General features: G+C 44.1%; 1 protein-coding gene across 11 annotated transcripts in view; it reads left to right on the forward strand.

Moving 5' to 3' along the window:
* Nucleotides 1-563: 563 nt before the first annotated feature.
* The window catches only part of LOC118506110 (protein O-mannosyl-transferase Tmtc3-like), a 186,836-nt gene continuing 162,632 nt past the window's right edge, over nt 564-24,767 (forward strand). The window contains exons 1-4 of one of the 11 annotated variants that reach the window (XM_036042809.1): nt 791-935; nt 1,735-2,024; nt 2,162-2,459; nt 18,101-18,459. In XM_036042809.1, coding sequence (XP_035898702.1) covers nt 18,274-18,459 — 186 coding nt within the window. In that variant the 5' untranslated portion in view covers nt 791-935; nt 1,735-2,024; nt 2,162-2,459; nt 18,101-18,273. Of the gene's footprint in view, nt 722-790; nt 1,040-1,091; nt 1,117-1,734; nt 2,460-18,100; nt 18,460-24,767 lie in introns of those variants that run through there. The other 10 variants (XM_036042810.1, XM_036042807.1, XM_036042803.1 and 7 more) reach the window with 10 other exon arrangements.

Raw genomic sequence — 24,767 nt, forward strand, 5'->3', positions numbered from 1 at the left:
AAGATTCTTGGCATAATGAGATAGGGGTTCGCGATGGGACAACCGCTTCCTAACCTGATCTTTGGTGTATTAGGCCTTATTCTACATCAGTAAAAGTCTCTCAGAATAACAATAATCGTAGTCTTAACGACCCTTTAGCTGATGCTGACCATTTAATGGCTTTCTAGCCTTAAAAATACCAAGAAGCCGAATAGTCGATTTCTGCTATGAGGGAATGACCCGGTTGATACGTTCTTTAAAACCTGGTACTACCATGTTAAAGACCAGCGTCGTTTTCGTTCCGACCACCGTTATTGATATTGTCTAATTCTTACCAAATCAATGAAAATCAGTTTTCTGTACCCTCATCATCTCAACAAGACTCGTCCAAAACCCTTAACATGCAACAGCTCGCCACTAGTTCGACTGACAGCATGGTGTTCGAATTCAAAACACACACAATTTTCCCCTATATCTAAGGCGCACACTCGTCCCGATTGTACGGTTCCGTCGGGCCCCGGTACCGAAGTTCCATCCACTCGTACCGTGCACAACACAAAAGGCTCGATCATGTGATACCGACCGCTTCAGTCAGTCGGTCACTTTACTCGCGAACGGAAGTGTCTCAGTTTGTGCTACGGGTTCGAAATTGTTTCCCAAGAAAACTACCCCTGCATCGGAGCGCACCCTAGAGTATTTTTTTGTATCGGTGCGTCACATTTCTCAACGGTCGGTTTAAACGGTACGTCACGCATCAGACGTTTGGCGAGAGCAGGCGCGCGAACGACAGAACGAGTGAAAGAGAGAGAGAGAGCACAAACGAGTGAGAGCGCACAGTTGACTGCAAGGTCAAGCGTCTGCGTCCGACGTTACCCAAACTGACAGATAAAATTCGATGAAGAAGTTTCGCATTTCGGTCAGCAGGCTGTGCGGGCAGCGTTCTTGAAAGAAAACAGGTGAAAACAGGTGCAAGAACTGGGTTGATTCGGTCGGGAATGTGCGGTGTAATTGTATTACTTTTGCTGGACGGTGAAAAGCAGGTGACAAACACGTCCGTCCGGTTTGTATTCGTGTCGTTCTCACCCGTTTGAAACCCGTGTGTGTGCGCGAGTGATGTGTTTGTTTCTGCAGCGTCTGGTACGGTTTGGCTGGTGCGGGATGTGCACAATTAGTGAAAAGTTGGCTCTCTGGGTAGGAACTTGATGAATCGGAAAGAAAATTATCCAATTCCAGTCACAGCTTGTGAGAAAAGCACCGATAGACAGCATTTAATCTGATTTTTCGGCTACCGAAACAAGTGGTTAATGGGAGTGCCGTATGTGGGAAACGTCAAAACAAGATTTGTTTAGAGCGAGATAGCGCGTGCTGTAGGTAATTCGCTGATGCAAATTTGAGCACGAAAATTGTGTATAATACAAATCATGGAGTGTAAAACCATCAACCAATTAGTTAAACAAGATGGAAACAACGATTTTGTCCTTGCGTTGTTTTAAATTTAGCCGAAGAATAGTTTTACTCCAGCATTTCAACGTACTGATGTGTCGCTATTCTGGAATACAGACTTTCTCATTCACTCGTACTCTCTCTCTCACATCCGCGCCTTGCTCCAATTTTGCCAGAACTTGCCAGCAAGAACTATGCTCCATTTCGCAAGTCTTTTCTACCACCCAAAAAAAAGTTAATTCAATCGAGGTTTTTTAAAATTATTAATCGAAAATTGTTGATATGCATTTTTTTCTCTTTCTAAATTTTAAGAAAAATACAATGCAGCTCACAAATTGTCTAGTTTTCGTTGTCGCCAAATTGTTGTTTTAAATCGCGCGCGTGTGTGTTAAGAGTTTAGAGAGCAGAATTTTAGTAGAAAGGTTGAAAGAAAAATTTAGAAAAATCCCGTCTGGCAAACTGGCCGGGGAAATTCGTTCCGGTTGTCGTTACTTGCTTGAAAAGTTCGTTTGCAGCATTTTCTCCTCTGCCCTGTTGTGCAAGTGCAGTGCAGTGTTGTGTTTAACGCACAGTGCGTGTGTATAAAGTTTGCCCATAGCAAAGTTCGTATGTATGTTGTGTGGATGTGCTTGTAATCGTAAAAAAATATGGTGTGTCAATCGTAATCAAGGGATGTGAAATGTGCATTTCCCATTTTCCTTACCATTCCTAACCCATCACCCAATCCTGTGCGTAAAAGTGTTTTAGCCATTTAGTCACCCTCTTCATCCTGTGCAGTGTTTTCCGGTGCGAATGGTGGCGAAGTGTTGAGAAAATTATTTGTTACCCCTTCGGTGTGTGAAGAAAAGAAGCTTTAAATCAGAATTTATGGTGGTGGTGGATGCGTGAAGAAATCAATCAGAAGGAAGCGCTACTATAATTTTTCTGCAGAAGTAAATTTACTTCGCTCGCAAGAGAGCAGGAGAGAAAGCGCGAGCGAGAGGCAGATCGTAAGAAGCCGATAAGCAAGGAAGCAACGTACGAGAGATTGTGGTTTTGTAAGTAGCGCCAGTTGGAGCAAAAATTATGCATCCAGTTTTTTGGAATTTACTTTTTTTAATTGGAAAAAAACACTGAGTGACGTGAAAGCATTCCGAGCAAAACGGTTCAGTTTATCCCGCTGCGAAATCTCTACAGGACGTCTTTTGTCCAGAAAGTATGTTGGGAATGCAACTGTGCCAAGATAGTAGAAAAGTAGGCTAGTGGTGCATTTAAACTTGCTTTCCCTCTTCAACGCACCAACACAGCTTACTTTGGGGTAAAACTTTTACCTGTTCCACAGTTTCTAAGTATGTGTGTGTGTGTATAATTTGATGGATAAGAAATTCAATCCCTTTCGCGTGGATGTGTGCGAGCGTTTGCTGCTAGGATTTCTCCGCTTTTCCCTTTTGTCATCCCTTTTTAGATGGCAACGGTTGGGAATCAACGGGATAGCAGCACCATATGGTGTTGCCTTTCCGTAGTGTGCCGTGTCCTTAGAGTGTTCTTTACGACAGGAAACACTCAAGCCGAGCGAGCTGATGCATTTTCATCACCCTTAGTGCGAGTATGACATTCCACTTGACAGTCCGCCCGGCTTGGCCAAGGCATCGAAGGGACGAGATATGTTTCCTCCTCTGCACAGCAACAACTCGTTCCTCCCACAAGCATTGATTTTCCCTCGATCCGGAGTTAAGATTTTCTGTGGTGAAATCGGACAGGCTGCAAATAGGCTGTTGAATGAATCAGCACGCATCATTCGGGGAAAGAGTCCTACCCCGAGTCTTACCAACCCCCCGAGAACTCTGGTCATCTCATGCAAGCCCTTGGGTTGGGTTTCGGTGTCGATGGAATAATTAATCGAATTCATTCGATATGCAGCCGAAAACGCGCCGGAGGCATGTCGCCGAGGCGGGTAAGACGACACCGACGACCGATCCGGTGTGGATCGAAGAAGGACTGATTTACGACGACTGATAGGACTTATTACTGTAATAAATATTTCACCAATCCTGTCCGCTCTTGCCTGTTGTGTCCGTCCCGGGACACCAGGATTGCGGAGGAATCGTATCTTTCATCACGTTTCCACCGAACGGGGTGGTGTGCTCCGCCTGCCTCCACCGGTTTGCGGTTTTCCACTGGACCCGCAGAGTGTGTCTTAATTAGATCGGATTTATCGAGACCATTAGCTGCCGTACCGTTGACGCGGGGGTTCGGTACCGGTACTGTTTGAGGTGTGCTGCGGTTCGGATAGAATTCCAGCCCGGCTCCGCTCGGTTTCGGTGGGCATGTGAGCAAATGTTGCGTGGCCATTAGCGGCCACCCAATATGTGAGGGTAGGTAATTTTATTGATTCTGCTGACCCCATCAAGATGAGTTGCTTCACGTGTTGGACAGCTCAGTCACAGGTGCCAGTTTGGTGGCCGCTTGTCATGAGGATGCGCTGGAGCTTGTAATTCAATGTAACATTTTATCATATTTCGATTTCAATTAAATTATAAACGATAGAATGGGCTGTACTGCTCCTTTTTTAAGGGAAATATACAATCGTACTTGGCTAAGCAACGTCATCGTGATCGGTGTCGTGCCACAGGGTATTATTACTGACCATAATCCGATATGCTCTCGTCTGATAAGCTGTCATGCTTGTTTTGATGGAAGTTGTGTTTATGCGATTTGGCTTATGTTCTGTTCGGTGTGCATTTGGCGCGGGCAAAAAATGTGCGTCAAAAACACATGCTCTCCCGTTCACAGGCGCACGTGAAACCGTATTTGAACAAATGATTTCCATCTTCAACTGCCCTTATCTCGATGGACTTATCGTGTGGTTTTGTAGAATGAAACCTCAAAGCAAACAGAAAAAAACATGATGGGAAATTTATTTTTAACTTTATGCTCAATATTGTTCAGTGAACGAATTTGCTCCAGACTACAAGGCTGCAGCTCGCGCGCCTGACTCCCATTGGCTGGTTTTATATTTATGGGATTGTTTGACACGGCGCACCAGCTCGGTAAAACTTGTCGGCTAAAATGAGTTTTGCAGTGAATTAGAAGGGTTTTTCTTAGCATCAGGTTTTACGATCTCCAGTGCCCTCCCCCCCAGGCAGTACCCAAACGTAATGCAGTCGCAATAAAATGGTGAAACGTACTAAGCTTGCCGATGGGGTTTCGCCTTTTCAGGATTCGCCTCAGTTTTCGATCGCGGTGCCCTTGACAGGCTTCCTCGGCGCTTTATATTTTAAAGCAATTTCATGCCTTGAATGTTTTCAATTCCACATTGGAGGGTAAGAGGAAAAAAAAGTGAGGCAGGAGTAAAGCCTACCGAGACCTCTGTACACCGGATGCCGATTCAGGCACAGGAAAATGGAGCGATTTCCGGTCGTGCCATACCGGAGTTTCTTCGACTGACTGACTTCCATTGCCGCTTTTCTCCCTTATCTTTACAGTGAGCTTCGATTTTATGAAAATGCTTACGTTTAAGTTACCTTTAAAAGTGAAATCATCATCTTCAAACTTGGACCCCACTTGTTCTTTAGCTCGATGTACAGGAATTGAAAATAACCAAAGAGTGGGGGGAGAGAGAGAAACAAAAAATGAACCTCCCCCCAAGGGGGTAACGAAGATGAAAGGGAAATCTGTTGTAAAATGTTCCCGGCTTCCTGCCTTCTCCCCCAGCTGAAGGGAAAAGCTCTTCAGCTTACACCACCGAGTTAGATCAAAGCTGGTTGTTGTGAGATTCTCCCGGCCGAAGTTCAGTGCGTATCATTTCAATTTTCGTCGTCTGAAGCGTTTGGAAAGTGTGCATGGTTGGCTATCAATGGACAATAATACGAAGGGGGGAATTATGTACTCGGCTGGCTGTAGGGAGCCGGGTTTTCCTAAGCTGTAATAGATTGAAGTGGAAATGGTTGTAATGATGCTTAAGTAATTGGTGGATTCGAAGAGCGGCCATGTTTGATTTATTATGGACATTATTGCGTTATACGGTGATTTGGAATGTTTCCTTGAACTTTTTTTTTAAATAGTAGAGTTCTGTGTTTTGAAATAAAATATTGATGAAAGACATAATTTTATGTATCGATATTATCATAGAGCTTATCAAACTGTGCATCAATGCTGATTTTCTTGAAATACAGATGCCCCCAGAAGGCCTCCGAATCGATTTCATTTTCTTTTGTCAATGACAGGAGCACGTCAAATATTTTTTATACTATTCTTGACTTCTGTCCTTATTACCCGAATTTATCCGCAGCTCATATCCGTTTTGCTTATGACGAAATAGTTCTAATAGGATTTGATTCTGGCTTATTTGTACAATATTTTTTATCAATATTTTAAAACCTTATTATCTTCATGCTAATGCTTGTGATATTCCGCCCGACAGATCCTGGTCTACCATTACCAGAGTTGGATCTTATCTTTTTGATCAAAACGTAACTTACGTGCTAGATTTGGAACCGAATTTATTGGGCTGCCGGAGTACTACAAGAAAATGTCCTTAGCTTGGTGTTGTTTATTTTAGTGGCTGTACCAATGGTGGACACTTGCTTTATACAGACGATGTGAAACTATCTTGTCCCATATTTTTCAAAATCTTCTCATGTACGCTTGAAAGATATCTCAACTCGTTTTGCTAGTGGTGTATGTCTTAGAGCCCGTACGCAGGGCACTACTACTTTACTTCGGGTAAAATTAAGTCACATAGAGCCAGAAATTGGCAGGCCGAGGCCTCTCAAAGTTGTAGTGCCAAGGAAGAAGGAGAAGTGTGTCTAATAGTCTAGAACTTTGTGAGCAAAAACTGAACATCAATTATTGGTAATGCAGCTCTCACATGGAGTCTTAAAGGACATAAATGGTTGACTGGACGACTGATTGAAATTTAAGGAGCATATTAATGTTACAGTGGTTAAGTGTTACAATATCAATCCTCGAATATTCCTATGAGATTTTTGCTGCGGCCTGTGCCAGCTTTGCAATGAACTGTGAGTTTCGTAGAACGATTACTCGTGTCGCTGCGGTAAATTTATTCGACACTTTGATATGTTTTGCCACCCTAAGCCATTCGTTATGATTGGCATTGTATGGCATCGTTGTAGGCATTGTTAATCATAGATTTTGCTTCTCAGATGCTCAAGATTTGCAGTGCTAAGATTCTGTTTAACATTCACATACTATCCTATGATAGAATCTTCAACTAGCTATGTTCACAATTTTCTGTTTCTGGATACAATTTTTTACCCATGTTTTGTAATCCTGTAATGTGTATGTACACATTAGCTTTATTGACTTTATTATTTACGGACATGTTTAAAAGATGCAAGAAGCTTGCCCTTGTGTTGTAAGCTTTTAAAGATAAAGTGCCCGGTTGAAATCAACATTAGCTTCAATCACCCTCCTAGTCTTAATTTCGATTTCATTATAGAGTTACGTCCAACGGAAAGGGAAGCTTCGGTTAGATGCTTGAAAGATAAAAGTTCGTCTTTTCCTTTCAAATAATGCTAGAGCACATTTTGAAGGCCCGTTTTCTTGCGGCTTACATTATCTCGCTCTAAACGAAGCTTAATAAGTTGAAACACGCGACTTGTTGGACATCATCATTTGCCCCCGACTTCGATGGTACTTTTTGTTTCTAGCTGCATTCGACATTGGTTCACTCGACAAGCAAACCCAACTTTTCACTTGCATTTATTCGCCAATTGCGGGCCATCGGAACTCGGAAACTCTTGTTGTTTCGTATCGGAACCCGTGTCGCGCCGTCACTGAAAAACCAGTTTGAAAACTCACCTTCTCTCTATGCGCCCTCCGTTCCTCGTCTCCTTGGTTACAAATGTTTCAAAGTTATCAACCGAGAGAGCATGGTATCGAAGAAGGTTTAGGAGCTTTTTGTACAACCAGGCAAAAAAAAGGAAAGGTCTACGCCATGCTAGTTGTTTATGTCCTGCGCCCTTCCGAATTACGGTTTCGGTTGTTGTTGGTGTCGAGTTCATTTCTTCGGGGCAACATTTGGCGAACAACCTCATACAGGCGAAACATAAGTGAAAGTATGTTTTCTTGTTATATTCTCCTGTACGACTGTGTGTGTGTGTGTTACTGTGCGGGGAAACAGTTTCACAACACAAACCAATAGCCCGAAGCAATTGACGAAGAAAGTTAAGGCTTTTCCGAAAAGTGGAAACGCTGCCTCGACGTCAGCGTTGGATTTGTGGAGGTAAATGGCAACGATTCTGATGAGTATCAGAAAGCAACGCGCTGTGCGGTTGGAAAGAAACGGCGAGCGAGAGAAAGAGAGCAAAAAAACAGCATTATGAGTGAAAAGTTAGCTTTTTCGTTGTTACTGAGCTGGGCTGAGGGAACCGCAGGTGGGGCGGGAAAGGATGCGAGAGTGAGAAAATTTAATATAACTTTCGTGTAACTGAAAAATAACAATGAAATTCTGATGGGATTCTGGCACGGCACAGTCGAAAGTCTGACCATCTGATAACTTGGCCACCATTGCTGGCAAGCCAAGTTTGAAGCTTCTGATAAAGCGGCTGGACTTTGCGCTGGTGACGGGCGGTAAAAAAATGGGAATTGGGCTTGGCCAGTGTGTGTGTTGGTAATGAAATGATAGTTAATTTTATTTTGACAACCAACAACGGCTGCGAGCCAGCAGGCGCACATCGTATTAAATACAGATCGTTTTCGTCTCAAGTCGTCCAGGGTCGGTGTGTGAAGGAATACAAAATAAAACACAGAACTGATATGACACCCCCCCCCCCCCCCCTACAAAAAGGTGGTATTTCTCCCATTCACTCGAACGGCAATGTGTTTGTACGCGCATTGCTCCATTTTTGAGGTCAACTCATCTGCCCTTTTTTTTGGGGGGTTTTATCGTCGTCTGACAGTGAAGACCGTACGCAGCAGCACCAGCAGCAGCGGGGGCAGTTGTTTAATTACAAGTAAATTTTCGGTAATGTTTGGCGCAATGGTGCAATCGTGTGGAATAATTGAAAGTATTTAGTTTACAACTGTGTACATGTGTGAGTTTTCTGTTTGTGTAGTGGTGCTTTCCGTCGGTGGTGGTTACTTCCAATTGCGTTCGGTGTGTGAGTTTGCATCACGACTCGTTGCCCATGATTGGCTTTTAATTGAACTCCATAGTTCAGAGCTGCGCTAGTAATTGCATTTTGGTGTGTCCAAACAACAGGATGGTGAATTAGCTTAACTCTCGGTTTTTAATTATACTTTTGTTAGCATATTCACTCATCATTATGTGTAATGGATCGTTATTAAGAAATTATACAATTCGATTGAGTCCTATCATTAGCTGGCCGGGTGATTTAAGCCCAAAAAAGAGCAACCCCTAGAATTAATATTCAGAGCAAGTTCAGAGCTCAAGATTGGATGCACCTGTAAGTTTATACTCAAAAACTATCTACAAAATATTAAATCCTGCCCGGACTGTTTGCCCATTCACAAGACTGACTATTCAGCTACAGGAAGATTCAAGTCCTCGCTTCTCCCTGCAGCCTGCTATTTCTGGCTTTATTTTACTTGATTTTAGTCGTAGCTGGATCGTCAGTCCCGCCTACGGGGAGTCTACCTGGATGGGATTTGAACCCGGTCCTGCCATGTAAAAATCGACGACGCTGTCGCCCCTTCATCTGGACCGCTTCAAGCTCCAAGAAGTCCAGATATCTTCAAGTACTCCCAAGCTGGAAGAGCCGAAAAAAAACGCGAAGAAGCTCCCTAAAATACCAATTTTATATTTTTCATCAGTAAAACTGCTACGAATTTCAACGCTCAGTAGTCAAAATTTCAACGAAAAATTTTATCGGAAAGCACCTGCTCAGCTGTAAGCGTTAAAAACGTATATCCTCGTGCTGGCCGAGCATCAGGTGAAATGTATTAATCAACTGGATTCATTTGGAATTCGTGACTGAAATCAATTTATCATGCTGCCCAATACCCAATTTCAGCTTGTTCAACTTGGTGTGATGGATCGAGCATTTTTTCGTACGATAAGGATTCGATTAACGATATTGGTTGTGCAAACAAAGTGACTAAAGGTACAGAGTCTTGTAACATTGACCGAGCGAAGGCAGGGGAAACAATTTGGGTGCTATTCCGTTTGCAGTTGTTTGATTTTAATTGTACTTGTTTTAATTAAAATTGGGAGCATATCTCAAGATTGGATTATAACTCTTGTTGCAATGTAATGGTAGAATTGGTAAGGTATAATTTTTCTACAGGCCCATTACGGGGCCTAATTGAATTAGGATTCCACTACAGATGCAGCAATATCACAATAAAGCTATCAGAGGGCAGTTATCAGTGACGCCGGTCTTCATACGGCAGGACTAGCGTTCAAATCCTATCTATACTGCTTCCCCGTAGTGAGGACTTTCTATCCAACTACGTGGTTTCAATAAGTCTATTAAGCCAGAAATGGCAGGCATGAGCTAAGAGGTCATTAAGTCAAGAAAAGGAAGAAGAAACTCTATAAAAATACTTCAAGAAATATTTGGATGCATCAAGACGTAACGCAATTAATAAAAAACTTTTACCAATTCTTACCTAAAGCCTGTCTTTAAATTACATCCATAAATCCTGCTTGGTAATGCCGACAAGTTCGCCTTAAAGCATATTAAAATGCGTTGGCCATCTTTCTTGCCATCTTCCCGTTGCGTTTTGAAAATTTTCAATTCCAAGCTGCTCCCGGTAGCAAAACATCTCTCAATCCCCGGGCCACATTCCAAGCGTTCTCGCGGGAGCATAAATATCATTCGGTAGCCCATCATGAATGATTATTAGTGCGCGGAATTTCTTGTGGGCCCCGGGAATTTGCGTAATGTAATGGCGCGTTTTTGATGCAGTGGCAAAATCTTTCACCTTTATCGATTTTCCACGCCGGGGAACGCTCGTTCCCACCCCACCACCCATCGCTACGGCCTTTCCCGTGCGGGAAGAAGGTCTGCCGTTCATAACTCTTGCGGTTCGTTCCGAGCACATATTTTGCTGCGTTTTCTTACGGCCTGAGAAAGGAACAACTTTTGGGGTGCTGCGGGCGTGGTGGGAATAAAGGAGATAAAAAGGAAACTTTCGCCATTGCAATCCCGATGGACCATCATCGGTTCGCGTGTGTGTGGGTGTGGCAGAGAAAGAGAGAGAGAGAGAGTGGGTAGTAGGGAAAAGTCATGTTGTGGAAGAAGTTTTCCGTTTCCCGCTAGGTGGCAACGATGTGAGTCCCAGCAGACAGACACTTGGAACGCGCCACCATCACCACCAAACTAATGAGCCGGGCTCGTGACCATTTTCCATCTTCTCGCTTCAGCTTTCCACCGGTGCTCGGTGGTTTTTCCATCGTATGCGTTTTTTTTGTGTTGGTCCTGCTTCTTGTCTTACTTTCGCCCGGGTGAATAAAAGTCACCTCATCGTTCGTGCCTGGCTAGCCGTTGACGTGACTTGGACGGTTGTTTGGCAAAGAAACGGATCCGTTTCTACCGGTGCACAACCGGAGCCGTTGGGCTGACCCAGTAAGGAAGCTAACTTTAGCGTCCCGTCTACCCAAACTTCGAACGGGCCCCAATGGCTGTCGCTTACCATGCATCGTTACGCTGTGTCCTTGTTTAGGTGTGTCCGCTTTTAAGGGCGTGGGAAAATGGTTGTATGATTTTCGTTGGGATGCGAGCTAATAAGTCGCTAAGTCCGCGCGACGATGTGCGTGGAAATTAATTCAATTCCTTTGGATGTGCACGTGTGTGTGCCCAGGAAGGATGGAATATATTACAGGCAACTTAAAGTTCCTTCGCCCCATCTCTTTCTCTTCCACCTCATGTAGTGTCCTCATAGCGACACAGCATTCTTTCACATCTCTAGCGCGGTTCTTGAAAATGGTGCCTCGTCCTTGCTTCGGTTTTTGTTTTGAAAATTGTGCCCTTCCATCAGCCGCCAACCGGTCGGCGGCCCTCTCGGCTCTACCGACTGCGCTCACCGGAAAGTGCATTATACAATGGATTATTCATAATTTGCCAGCCTTCGTTCGGGGCCTTTGAGACTGCCGATGATGATGAGCTTCTTCGCCCGGCCGTTCGTGACAGCTGCTGCCGGGCTGGATTATGCATGCGAAGGTTATTTTAATCATGATATGGTTGCCTTTTAGACGACTTTGGCTTTCAGCGGTGTCGTTGAACAGTGGTGGCCAAAGCCACTGTTGGTGTCGCTGATGTTGTTGTATCTTCGGGTGTTTTGCCTTTCTTTGCGCATGGTTTGAATTTGAAAATCCGGCACGTAAAACAGCTACACAGAACGCTATGGATAATATATTCTATTGCAAATCTATGTTTTATGATGATTGGTTTAGCGGCTTAAATTGGGCTAATTAAATAATATAGCGCATATGATATCGTTTCTTTCAATTATCTGTTTTTGAAGTCTCGTGTCTGGAGCATTGAAAACAAACGTTGAATTGTTGAGATAGGAAATCCGTCGGAAGATCAGTACCTTAATCAAACATTGAATAGGGATTTTTTAGTTCCAATTTCCATTGTTTTGCGTCATAGTTTTCATAGGTCTAACAGTTTATACTCTAGATTTGATGCAATTATCTTGAACAGTATCCAGAAATGAATCAAACATTTCTGTCAATTCTGATATTCCTTGACTTGACTTTACCTGTAGCTGCGTGCGTGCTGGGGGTAGTATACACGGGATTCAATTATAGGTTCTGTCGTGTAGAGACCAAACCCGCTATTCTATCTACTATTGGATTGCCTCTAAAATTTTTTAGAATTTCAACTATTAAATTAGAAATAATCCAAATTTCTCAGTCTAACGTAAACAAGCTCTATGACTTCAGCTTTTGATGATGACCTACCAGTAATCGAGCCATTTCTATACTTTGCTCAAAATCAAATTGAATCGTTTCAGACAATAGAGTCTTTGATCACTTCTACCAAATTTTATCGTCTGTGTTTTAACGTTTTCTGATTGAGATAATCGCCGGGGCGACCCGGTGGTGGGGCAACTACGGCGTCGGTCTTCACAAGGCAGGACCGGTGTTCAAATCCCATCCAGATCGTTTCTCCGTAGTGAGGACTGACTATCCAACTACGTGGTATCATTAAGTCTAGTAAGTCAGAAATGGCAGGCATTGACCTAAGCGTAAGACATCGTTAGGCAAAAGAAGAAGAAGATTATGATAATAACTGATAACTCTCCATACAATCTGCTGCCCAGCGAAACTAGTTTGAGATTTCCTCGTTTCTGGAATGAAGATTATGAGTAGTAATACCTATCCTTTATCTTCTTGAAGAGATTCGAGGAAGAAAAACAGAGTTCAGTATTACCTAGAAATGTTCCACTTCACCTTGACTAGAGTGCAGAGGCCAAAGTTTAGTACAACATCGCATCCTTCTGAAAATTACATCAAGCTTTTGCTACAAGTGGGTGGTCCGGTGGCAGTGGCGATAACGGCAACGGTCTTCACACGGCAGGACCGGGGTTCAAATCTCATCCAGACCGCCTTCCCGTACGTAGGGTTAGTGCGTGTAGTGTAGTAGTGTGGTGTAGTAGTGCCTAACTATTTTACTACGGGTAAAATTAAATCATAGAAAACCAGAAATGGCAGACTGAGACGACTCTCTCAAGGTTGTAGTGCCAAACAAGGAAGAAAGGAGGATTGCTACAAGTCTTTAACATTTAATTTTTTCTAATTTAAACCAACTCTAGTTAAGAATGCTAAATTTAAAGCAACATAGCTCAAACGTAAACCATATTTTTGCTTTCTGTTTTTAATTTTAATTTGACCCTGCACTATGCAAAAAGGTTCTAAATCGTCCTGCGAAAGGTCGTGCGTCTGGTAGCATCGTTTAGAAAACGCGGCTACTTCACAGGTTTACGAGAAGAAGAGGGTCCTTTCTACGACACATTATCCCATAGCCCAGCGTTTTGTTGCTCTCTTTTTTTTTTCTTTCAATAAACCCTTCGTCTTTGTGTAGAACTGTTGGATCGTTTCGCCCCGGGGACGGTTCGTGTGGTTCTTTCTACCGGCCAGCAAGCATGTGCGTTTAAGTGGCGATATAAAACGAGGCGTACGATAAGAGCGACAAACCCTGGCCGAACGGTCGAGTGTCCAACTGTACACTATAAACCATTTGTTCGGGGTGGTAAATCCTTGAGACTTTATTTTTTATTTTTGTTCCAATGAAGGATCCAATGAGGGAATCGTCAATCTGGTGGACGGTCGTTTAAGCTGTGCAGAAGGCAAATTTTACTCTTCTATTATATTCTTGAATTACTTTTTTTCCTTCTTGGTGTGTACAGTGTCTAAATAGGCTAGAGAGTTAAGATCTCTGGAGTTGATTCTCTTTTTGGAGGGATCAGTACATACTTCCCAGCTGTTAAGAAATCTTAAAGCACTGTTTGAAGAGGGCCACCAGCTTTTGTTTCTTTGGTCAGCTTCTTTGGAGTGGTTTTCCATGTGAGTGATGTCACTTGCTTTCTCCCTTACCGTCGTTATCGTTTACGATGTGCCTGCGCTATGCTTTATTAATATTTTGCCAACATCCCTTCATCCAGCGCACGGTAGCATCATTCGAACAGTGCTCGAAATTAGGCTCTGCTTCCTATCCTGCCAGTGAAGCGTTAAGAAAATTGGCCGCATGAGTCGCAGATCTGCGCTCCAGGGGAAATTTCGTGCGAAGCGTAAAAATTCGGGCCCCGATTTGTTCATCTGCCTTGCAGCCGTTTCCTTTATAGGCTTGTCCAGCTTGCTGATTTGCCTTTTTTTGTCGTTGCGGGTTTTTTTTATTTTCTACCGTCACCGAAGTCACCGAAGCTAGCCAGCAAGTCTCGAACAAGGACGACGACGACCATGGCGCAACATTCTGCGTACGGCCGTTTTTTTTTTGGTCTTCTTCTGCTTGTCGCTACCACTTTACGCTCGCGAGTAGGCCCAAGCAATTGAGGGTGCCCAGACTTTTCGACTCCATTCGGTGACGTAAGGCTTTTTTTTCGCGCGGTCGAAAACCAAAAATAAACGTCACCGAAAAGAGTCTTTTTGTTCCAGTTTTCCGATACGGAAGTGGCTGAAGCACGAGGTGGTGGCCGGCCTGTTGCTGCTTGTTTCTAGTATACTGTACACGCTGGTTAGTGCACTGGAGGTTTTCACCAATTTTTTTTGTCGCCTCCCGAACGAAACGTGCAACTTTCCCTCCCTGATGGACGATGGACGGTACGCACAGGAGTGGCACTTAAAATTCAGCACGACATCGTGGTGCTAAATTTCATCTTTGCTTTCCCAGTGCCATTCATTTTAAATGCCGGTGGCAGTTGGCGATGTGGCCTTTCGCTTCTCGCCAGTTTTTCGTGTGTGTGTGCGCGCTGGTGGACGTTCATGCTATTTGTCGTGGTCTTTTCGAGGTGTGTATTTTTTTTCGCGGAGGAGACCATTTTTGGAGCCTTTTCTCACGTTTCGCGTTTCTTCTCAACGCCAAGCTGGTGGTGGGCCATACATGACAGCACTACCGATGGCATCGAAAATGACGGCCCAAGTAACCAGGCTTCTTCTAGCCTGTAGTGCCTGTAGAGGGTATCGAAGTTTAACGCAAAGAAAAAAGTGCCGGAACACACGCACACAAAGACAAACCGTTGCCGGAAAACCGTGCCAGAATCGTGCACTGGACCGGCACAGCTGTCGTCTTCCGTTTACGTCGTCCAAGCGTTTAACGGAATGACCTTGGTTTTGTTGGGGGGAAGTATTTTTTTCTTCCAGCCGCTGTTACTACCTACCACTTACTGGCAAATGTGACATTTTTGTTCAGAATCAACGTGCTACTTGTAATGCTTTTAAAAAGGACAATCATCAACGTTAGCGTTTGTGAGGTCTGGATTTTGTTTTTACGGTTTTATTGGAATTATTGTAAGCGTATGCTGAGCATTTTTTGTGGAGAGAAAGAACTCCAACGCTACCTTCTCTAACTTAAAATCCTTGAACCATTTTCCACGAAAACTGTAAATATCGAGATTTTATCTTGATTGGTTTTATCTTAATCGAGTCGCACTTTGAAGTCGATTAACAATGAGCTCTGCCGATACAGGATTGGATAAGGGTTTGAATTTCTGGTACCATGAAACGCCTTTTGAAGCGTCCCTTTTATTTATTTTTTAATATTTATAGTTTACGGTAAACAAAACCTTCTTCTTTTTCTTCTTCTTATTTTTTGATACTACAGCCTCGTAAGATGTCTGCCTGCCATTTCTGGCTCTCTTAGACTTGATTTTATCCATAACAGATAGTCCATCTGAAACGTATCGAGAGACGATCAGAATGGGATTTGATCGCCAGTGCTGCCGTGTGAAGATTGGACTAGCGGACCCCAAAAAAATTCCAATCTTCATAAAGTGGCCATGTTCCAAGGATTTATTCCTATAATGGAACCAAATGATCTCAACACACACTTTCGTGAAAAATATAACATTGTAGGCCTCTTCCAGTTCTTCTCTCAATTGTGACGAAACTTTGACGCTAATACAATTCGCACATTCGTTTTTGGCACATCTTCTATCCTCGAGGAGTCCGCTTCGCACGGTTGGTTAAAGTTTATCATCCGCCCTGCAGTCCTCAGCCTAACACGGAACTATTGCCTGCGAACCATCTTCGTCCATCGCCAAAACACTCACAAGAAAGCTAGAATTTAGGCTGCCTCAGGAAAAACGGCTGCACCCACCACGCACCCCTTCACGATTGCGTTTGCCTGCCAGCTCACGATCGGCGAGCGAACGCTAGAACCAGACGGAGGGCAGAGGCAAATTGTTCTACAGGGTTTTCACGTTCCGGTCGCTCCAGAGAGGATTTCGCGTGGGTTTGCTGGAATTTGTACAACTTCATCCGCCTTGCGATAGCGGGAAGTTCGCCGGAAGTGCTGTCGCTTGTCAACGGTACGCACCTTCCGGAGGATAGCTACGAACAACGTCCGCGTGGTGCTGTCACTGTGTACTGCATGCTGGCTTCTTAGCCCGTGTCGGAGGTTTCGCATCGGGGGAAGAATTCATAACTTTAATCGGCTCACGTTACGGAGCGTGGATTTGCGCGATGATAAGTGGCGGATGTGTTGAATGTGCGTGCGATTCAATAATAAAACTCCAAGCCTGTGTAGCTTCTTTGCTGGAGTAGCCGGTACGGCCGGTACGATTCATCTTTTGAATGAAAGTTTGGCAAAGTGGGTAGTTAGGCATGGTTTGCCGTTTCACGGTGGAGTGAGGTTGCAAAAAGCAGATGCCCCCTACTGCTGGTGTATGATGCTGTTTCTTTGGGGATAGATTGTGGCACAAGTGTTGCTCTGCGTAGTCGCGTTCCGGATGTAGCTGGTACGAGAGAAGCGTGACAGATTGTAATTGGCTTTAGAATTAATGAGCAGGAAGTATGCGCCCAACGACACTTTCTATCATTTAATGATGGAAGTAATTGTGCTATGATTTGTCGCTGGGTAGTAGCATCAGTAACAGAAACTTCGAATTATTAAGTAAGATTTCTAACTTAGTAACATATTTGCAACAGCATTAGCAGAGAGTCTTCCAGCGATGAATGTCTGTTGTTTTGTGGCCAATATTATAAATATTTAACATCTGCTGTGCTTTCACTTGCTCTGCAATTTATGGTTGCTGTTGTTGTTCTTTTTAGACTATAAATTTCACACACAAATGAATATACGCACGTCGGGATGGAGTAAACCACGTTGCAAATACACACGACGCAGACATGACTTGCTGGTAGCGTCTCCGTTGACTAGTTTACCCGCAGTGAAGGTTGCCCCGTTTTGCTGCGGTTGATGCAACTTGATGACGCACCAGACCGCCGGGCCGTATGATTTTCTTATTAGCGAAAAGGTTCGTCTTCGGGATCGTCTTTAGTTTAGTTTACCTTTTTCCGGGTGAGGTTTAAGCGTGGCGGCAAATTTAAAACAAGGCTGAGACGGTGTTGAAGTTTTGTTTTGTTTTTCACCGAAGTAAACCGATCCTTCCTTCCAGTGAGCCACATAAAGAAGCATAGCATGGGGATGTGTGGGTGTGCAGTGTTAGTGTCGTGGAAGGTCTGTCCTGACTGTTTCATGCTGCTCGTGGGAAAATGACTTTACCGATGGTAAGGGGGGGGGTCGCACCAGCTCAAGTAGTTTGCAGAGTTGTGCAGAGATTGTGGTGCAGAAATTACGCACTCCCCTTCGTCGGTGGTAAAGTGGCCTAAAACTTCGGAAGAAAGGAAGAAGTTTTGACCCAAAGCCGGCGGTTTGTTGAATTGGCCTGTGGGCCAATTGCCGGGAGGAAGATTGTAGAATGCAGGTAGCAGCAGGTATTGCCATATTTTAGATGGAAACCATTTTCCTGTCCTTTTGAGCCTCACAATCACTGGCGCAAGAAACAAAGTTTTGTTCGGTCCTTAAATAGCTGCAGAGAAGAAAAAGCTCAATCTCCTGAACCTGCTTTCATCGGGTAGAGAAAACCTAAAGAACAGGAAAGACGTTGCCATGTTGTCAAATTTTAATCTGGATAATATTTTCCCCGACAAAAAGGCAGCCTCACGATGGATCCCCGAACGAACATCGGACGTACCCAACAACAAAAAAAAAAAAAATTTCAATCTCACTAATCTCATACATTTTTCCCTTTTTTTTCCTCGTTGCAGACTTTTCAAACTGTGTTGCGACCGTCCGAGCGCGATTATCGCGTCACACTGGTACGTGCGGAAAAGTGTCCTTTGGTGGTGAAATTCGCGTCTCCCTGCACCGCTGATGCGTTCGTCGAACCGGTGATCCGGACTCCTGGTCATCGTGCGTCCTGCTAGACGGCCGGAGAAAGATGGCTACCCATCATCTGTACGGGGCGCTCATTGCGCTGGTGTGCGTGCTGTGCTACCACAACAGTCTCAATTGTGGCTTCGTGTTCGACGACATCAGTGCGATCAAGGAGAACCGTGACCTGCGACCGCACTCCTCGATCAAGAACGTGTTTCTCAACGATTTCTGGGGCACCCCGATGCACAAGGTAAGTGGTGACTTTCCACTGCGAAAGTTTGTGTGAATGGCTGGCCGATCGATTGAAATCCCACTTTCCTTCTCCGGGGGTTTCCGTAGCATATGACATGTCCCAGTTTTTATCCCTCGCCCCGGGAAAAAGGTGTACTTAACCTTCATGGGACACCGCCTTTGTGCGGGATAGCTATCATCGTGGGCCCACAAAATCGCCCCAAGGATTAGGTTACATGCACACCTTAATTTACGCAACGATTGCGCACTAAATTATTGGGGTCATTAAATTGGAAATTCATACTCTACCTTTCCTGGGACGTCTCGGGCCCCAGCTTCACCTGGCCAGCCCTAAACTGGCGTCGGTAGAAGGCTGTGTGGGCGCTGGTGTTTGGAAACGTGTAAATAGGATTTGGTGTTGGTCTAGTTATCGATCGTTTGCAGGAATTGCCACCAAAAAAGGACTCTCCTTCTGGTCTCGCTGTTGGTTTGGGGAATGTTTCCTTTTGGGGATTTTCAGGGTGCGATACATTTTATGTGCGCTTTGTTTAGGGTGTTGTTGTTTTCACTGGTCTTTCGAAGAAAATTGTAAACTCGTAACAACATGTTGGTGAGTTTAGGAAGGATTGTCCGTGTTTTATGGTTTAAAATAGTGATGGCCAAAATGATGTTATGGTCAGAATCGATTTGGGATGGCTCAAATTTTCCAGAATCGATTCCGGTTAGTGGGTGTGAAATTGGTTTCGGAATCGGAATCGGTTTTGAAATCGGAATGGGTTCTAGAATCGGAACTAGATCCGGAGGGTTGTTTGTTTATTATCTTCGGTTTCAAAAGTCATTTAAATTGATCACTTTTTATTATTGGTTCCATAATCGGTGTTTGAATTGGATTTGGAATTAAAGTCGGTTCCGAAATGAAGTCCGAATTTGAAATCCGTTCCAGGATTGCGTCTTGAATCGGAATCGGTTCCGGAGTTAGGTCCAGAATTGGAATTAAGTCCAGAATATGGAAACAGGTTACGGAATCAAAATTAATTTCGGAACGTTGTTTATTTGTCATTTTCAGTTTCAACCAATATTTAAACTAATCGATTTCTATTATTGGGTCTGGAATTATAATCGGTTCCTGAATTGGAATTAAGTTCGGATTCAGAATCTGTTCGAGAATCGAGTCCGGAATCGGTTTAAGATTTGGAGCTGAAATCCGAATCTGGTCGGGATTCAGTTCCTACTCCGTGCACCCATCACTAAGCTAAACGTAAGGTGACATCATGAAGAGTAGATAGTTTGAATGATGAATTTATGAAGAACAAAATTTAGAGGTGGCGGATAGTTGCTCTCAAAAAATATTATTAATAAACCCGTTGTCGTGCTTAACGGTCAATATTTGTGTGCTCTTAAAAGACTACGTGTTTAACCGATTTCAACTCTGCAATATTGTCAGTGCAGGTCTTGCTACTAGTGCAGACAACCCGTAAATTAATGAGTTCCTGTAAGCTCTTTAACCTCAATTGTGTGTTAGCTGTCTACACAATAGGACCACCAAATACTCTCTAAAAATCGCGCCTTAAAGCTTCTAATGATGGCGGGATACTTCACGATTTAAGCCCTTTGTTTTTGTGTGCCAGCTCTTTTTTTTTCCAAAATCCGTGCCAAACGGGGTAACCAATTTTCAGCCAAACACACAACGGCGACAGCAGTTGTCATCGAAATACGAGCCTTCGACAAATAAAATAAGCCTTGCAACGGCAACAAAACCAACCCCACTGCAGGACCGGAGCTCCCAGGAGAAAACCGACCGAAATTCGAACGAACCATTTACGACCCCGGACGACTCGCCCGGACTCGCCGGTGTTAAATATTCTGCACGGGTTCCCGGAGGCTCTGATCCTCTGTCCCTGGGCCCGTGGACACGTGGAACTCGGACACGCTGTGTGTATGTGAGTATGGGTGGGGTTTTTTTTTGTATAATAAAGCCCTTGGCTACGGTAGTCCCGTTTCGCTCAGAAAGCCACTCGATACACAGAGCCCGGCCAAGGTTTGCATTATTCATAACGCTTATTTTGGATGGCTTGAGGGAATGAAATCGAGCTACCCGCCGCCAGACTCGAGGATTCAGTATTTCCCTGTATGGCCTGTTTCATCCACCGCCCCAAAAGGGACATTTAATGTTCAGCCCTTATTTTTCTCACGCGCAGGATATTTTTGGCCGCAGCTACAGTTTGCGTTTGGAATCGAAACGAAGTCGAAATCGAAGCTGTTCAATGCACGGTCGAAAAGTGGACACGACAAATCAGAGCTAATGCTATTTTATTAATTAAATAAAAGTAAAGCCGGGGCAAAGTGATCGGCCACATGTGTGGGAACTGGCTTTTCGTTTAGTTGAACGCAACTGGCGCTAGATTTTTTTTTCCTTTTTTGGAATGTTTTTTCGTCTTCCATGTTTTACCGTACAAGATAAAAAAGCAGAATTAGCTAAGCATGGGGTTCTATTCCCATTTTCAAAGCATCCTTTATTCATTATTATCGATTTTTTACAACTAATTAGAATTGTGTCGAAAGGTTCAAAGCACAACACGTGTGGGCGCTGCTTTGCAGGCCGGTTTCGGGTTTCCTTTCATCAGTTTTCCTCCAACTATGGGGAAAAATAAACACGCCAGAGACCTTTTTTACGTCGCTTCTGGTTAGAAAGCTTGTTTTTTTTTTTATCGCTGTGCCTGGTGAATCCTCAGGTTGATTGCTGTCAACGATCGATTGGTATTGAGCGGTACGATCGTGCGTGCCGTGTGAGTGACTTTTATGATTTCATTTATTTCCACCCACGGTGAGCGCCGATGAGCCTTGTCGGCGAATTGATAAATCGACTTGTGGGACGAACGAATGTTGGTATGAATAAAATTGATTGATCTCGAGCTCGAGTGGGTAATCGTAAATCGTAATGACATTGGAATGTTTATTTCATTCCAACTTGCTTTTTGCTATTTTGTGATCTTTGGAGGATTAGATGTTTAGAGTTTGATAGAGTTTGTTCAAAAATGGCAGGAAGATCCTGGGGCCGGGGTCTTGGTCCACGTAGCGAGTCTCAATTTCTTTGATAAACTATCAAGCTGAGATCAAACTGAGTCAAGGAAGCCAGTTATGACTGACTCAAATTTTCCTGGATAAAAATGCCAAAGAAGACAAAGTTCATGCAATCCAGTTTATTGTGCAGTGTAGAATATGCCGATTTGGCCCCGTATGTGTGGAAGGACAATGGTGGAGCCGCTACAATGAAGAGCTCTACGAGCTGTTCGATGGTCTCACTAACGTGCAGCGAATTAGACTCGCCAGGCTCCGGTGGGCTGGTCACGTCATGAGAATGACACCGGACGACCCAGCCCGTAAAGTCCTTTTAGGCCGTTCACATGGATAGAGGAGGCGTGATAGGCCCAAATTGAGATGGAGTGATGATTGTTGCAGCAGGCCAAGACCGCAAAGCGGTTGTAGGGCCTGATAAGTAAGAAGGTTTGAATGTGCCGAGCCTGGCATCCATAAGTACCGGACAACGTTAGAGTATTTTCAACGAATGTTAAACAGACCGCGATCAGACGGATTCTTCTTCTTCTTTTTCTTTCTTGGCCTAACGACCTCTTAGGTCATGGCTGCCAATTCTTATTGACTTTTTGATAACGTATTGTTGGATAGTTTTCCCTCACTAAGAAGGATCGGCCCAGTCGTTGTCACATATACCACCAAGCTGCACCTATCGGACGAATTCTTCTTCTTTTCTCCCTTGGCACTACAACCTCGAGAGGTCTCTGCCTGCCATTTCTGTGACTTAATTTTACCCGTAGTAAAGTAGTCAGCCATGCGTACAGGAAAGCAGTCTGGATGGCATCTATCACAGGGCTGCACCTATCAGACGGATTACATGTTTAAAATAAGTCTTGGCTTTTTAGTAAAATGTCTTCTGCAGGTTAGATAGACTTTTGTTTAGTTCTATCTATCAATAGGTATTTTAAAATATTATTAGGAACTGGAATCCGAACGTCCAAGAAGAGCCATCCATTAGTCAACAGCCTACCTTACTTTTAGCTCCTTAATGAGTGGTTCATGAACGCATCTGCAGAGGACCTGCATTGTCTGTAAACAATAAATGTGACAATAAAGTAAACAATTAATGTATCTGAAATAAAATTCTCCTTACATACAATCTGAAGCTTGTGTACACTCCGTAGCTATCTGGTATAGCCCTGTTATGATGCAATTAATTGTGTTTGAAAAGTCTTCTACTTAACCTTTGTAGGGCCCACCTACCTTCCACCTACCAGCCTTGATACGTAATCATGTCGAATTATTTGATAATTGTGTCAGAAGCACACACACACACACAGCAAGCGAATGTGACAAATCACTCTCCATTACCGGTAAACCCAAACCTGGCAAAGGCAGACAGACAGACAGGGGAGAACATTTAAAGTCTCCACCACCAGAGCTTATTTTCGTATTTTTTCTCCTACCTTCCGTGGTAGAAAACAAAGAACGAAATTAACCAACACACTCACACCGATAAAAAAAACGAAAACATCAACACCCTGAAACGAGCAGCGTTCGGGACAAGCGGCAACATTCGGCGCACACCACTTGGCACACTGTTGTAAGCTGCATGCATAAGTAAAACATAAATGACAGAGAAATATTGCTTCTCACGCTCGAGAGAACGCATGCCCGCCCTGAGAGGGAGTTGTATTTGTCACATGCAAAAGTATTGGACGAAATCGGGACCGGTGGAGGGATGGGGATGGGGTATGCTGAAGCGACACAGCTTTAATGTGTCGCTTCCGTTACATTTTCTTACGCTTTTATCACATTAAATTCCGAAGGCACACCGTCGTGTGCCAATGTTTTCCTCCCATGAGAACGGCGTCCTTTCGTACAGGTTTCGCGAAACGCTCCCGTAGCAGCAGCACCAGCAGCAGCAGTGGTACTCTCGAGCGATTTTTACCAGGTACGCGTTTTTCCGAGTGAAACAGCGCCTTAAGTGACACATGGTTGTGACATGCGTTCCCGCCTTTTGCGTCCAGATTGGGCCGGGTGGGAATGTTTCCGCGTGAGCTGCTCCACCCAGAGCGCTGCTCACGTGTTTTGCTGAGAGGTGTAAGAAGCGCACGAAGCAATTCCTAGGGTAAATAGACACACATACACACTTTCAAAGGAAGCAAGGAAGCGTGGTTAAAAGGAAGGACGCAAGAAAAAAAATCGTCTCACAAAGACTTACACGATGGTATATTAAAAGATGTGTCCTTTTGCCACGTGTGTCTTTGGGCAAATCGCACCGTTGGTGGCAGGAAAATACAGCTCTTCTGTTTCAGGGGCATTGAATTGGTTTAGGAATACTTTCATACTTCTTTCTCTGTTTCGGCGAGGAGCACGGCAAGAAAATGTCACCCATCTCCTCTCGATACCAGAAAATACCAGTCAACCGAGAAACATAATCATTCCGGCATTGAATGTTGTAGGTCTCCGTTTTTTTCTTCTTCTTTTGGGCGTTCTTGATGTTCGCAAACGCTCCCCCCCCCCCCCCCCCCTCTGTAGCACCTTTTTCCGAAGCATGAAACAATGTATTTTGTTCGGAAAAAGTTGAACCGGGTGCCGATCTAGCTCCAGCGTAACACCGGGAGATGAACCGTGTTGGGTGCTTTTACACGAAACGAGCAAGTTCGAAGTTCGATTACTTCGCCAAATGTAGGTGACCTTCTTATTAGACGGGATGTTACTGTGTTGTGTGCAGTTTTTGCTTCTCTCGGTCTCTCTCTCTCTCACTCTCCTTTTTGCTCTCTGCTTCAATGCAAAATGTACCTTGTTAGTTCACTTGTTATACAAACATCCGAATCAATGTTTTTCTCCCCTCTGCTTTTATCTGCTTCGTTCGACCTTAAAAAGGAAAAGGTGCTGTTCGGAAGTACGTAGAACCTGGTTGCTTCTTGCCAAAATTACAAAACTTGCGTTTCATGCTCCGTTTGCGTCAGGCGCGTCTTTACCGCGGCGGAAGGTTGACATGTTGCTTGATGCGAGGCGGAAGTTCATTCATTCCGGCGGAATGTGTGCGATATGGGAACGAAACTGGTAACGCCATCTTAGATTGATGTGGCGCGTTGCATGGTTCGGGGGGGATAAAGTAGCTTGGTTTGGTTGTTCCTTAATATAGCTTGAGCACTGTGTAACTGTATTACTGCCCCTCTCACTTTAATACAGTTTTGCGTTTGGGATATGTTCATCATGTTTCGTGGAAATGATCATTGTTCGCTGGAAAAGATTTGCTGAATATCTTAACTTTTGATACAAAAT

Source organism: Anopheles stephensi, chromosome 2 (assembly GCF_013141755.1).
Source record: "Anopheles stephensi strain Indian chromosome 2, UCI_ANSTEP_V1.0, whole genome shotgun sequence".
NCBI classification, from domain to species: Eukaryota; Metazoa; Arthropoda; class Insecta; order Diptera; family Culicidae; genus Anopheles; species Anopheles stephensi.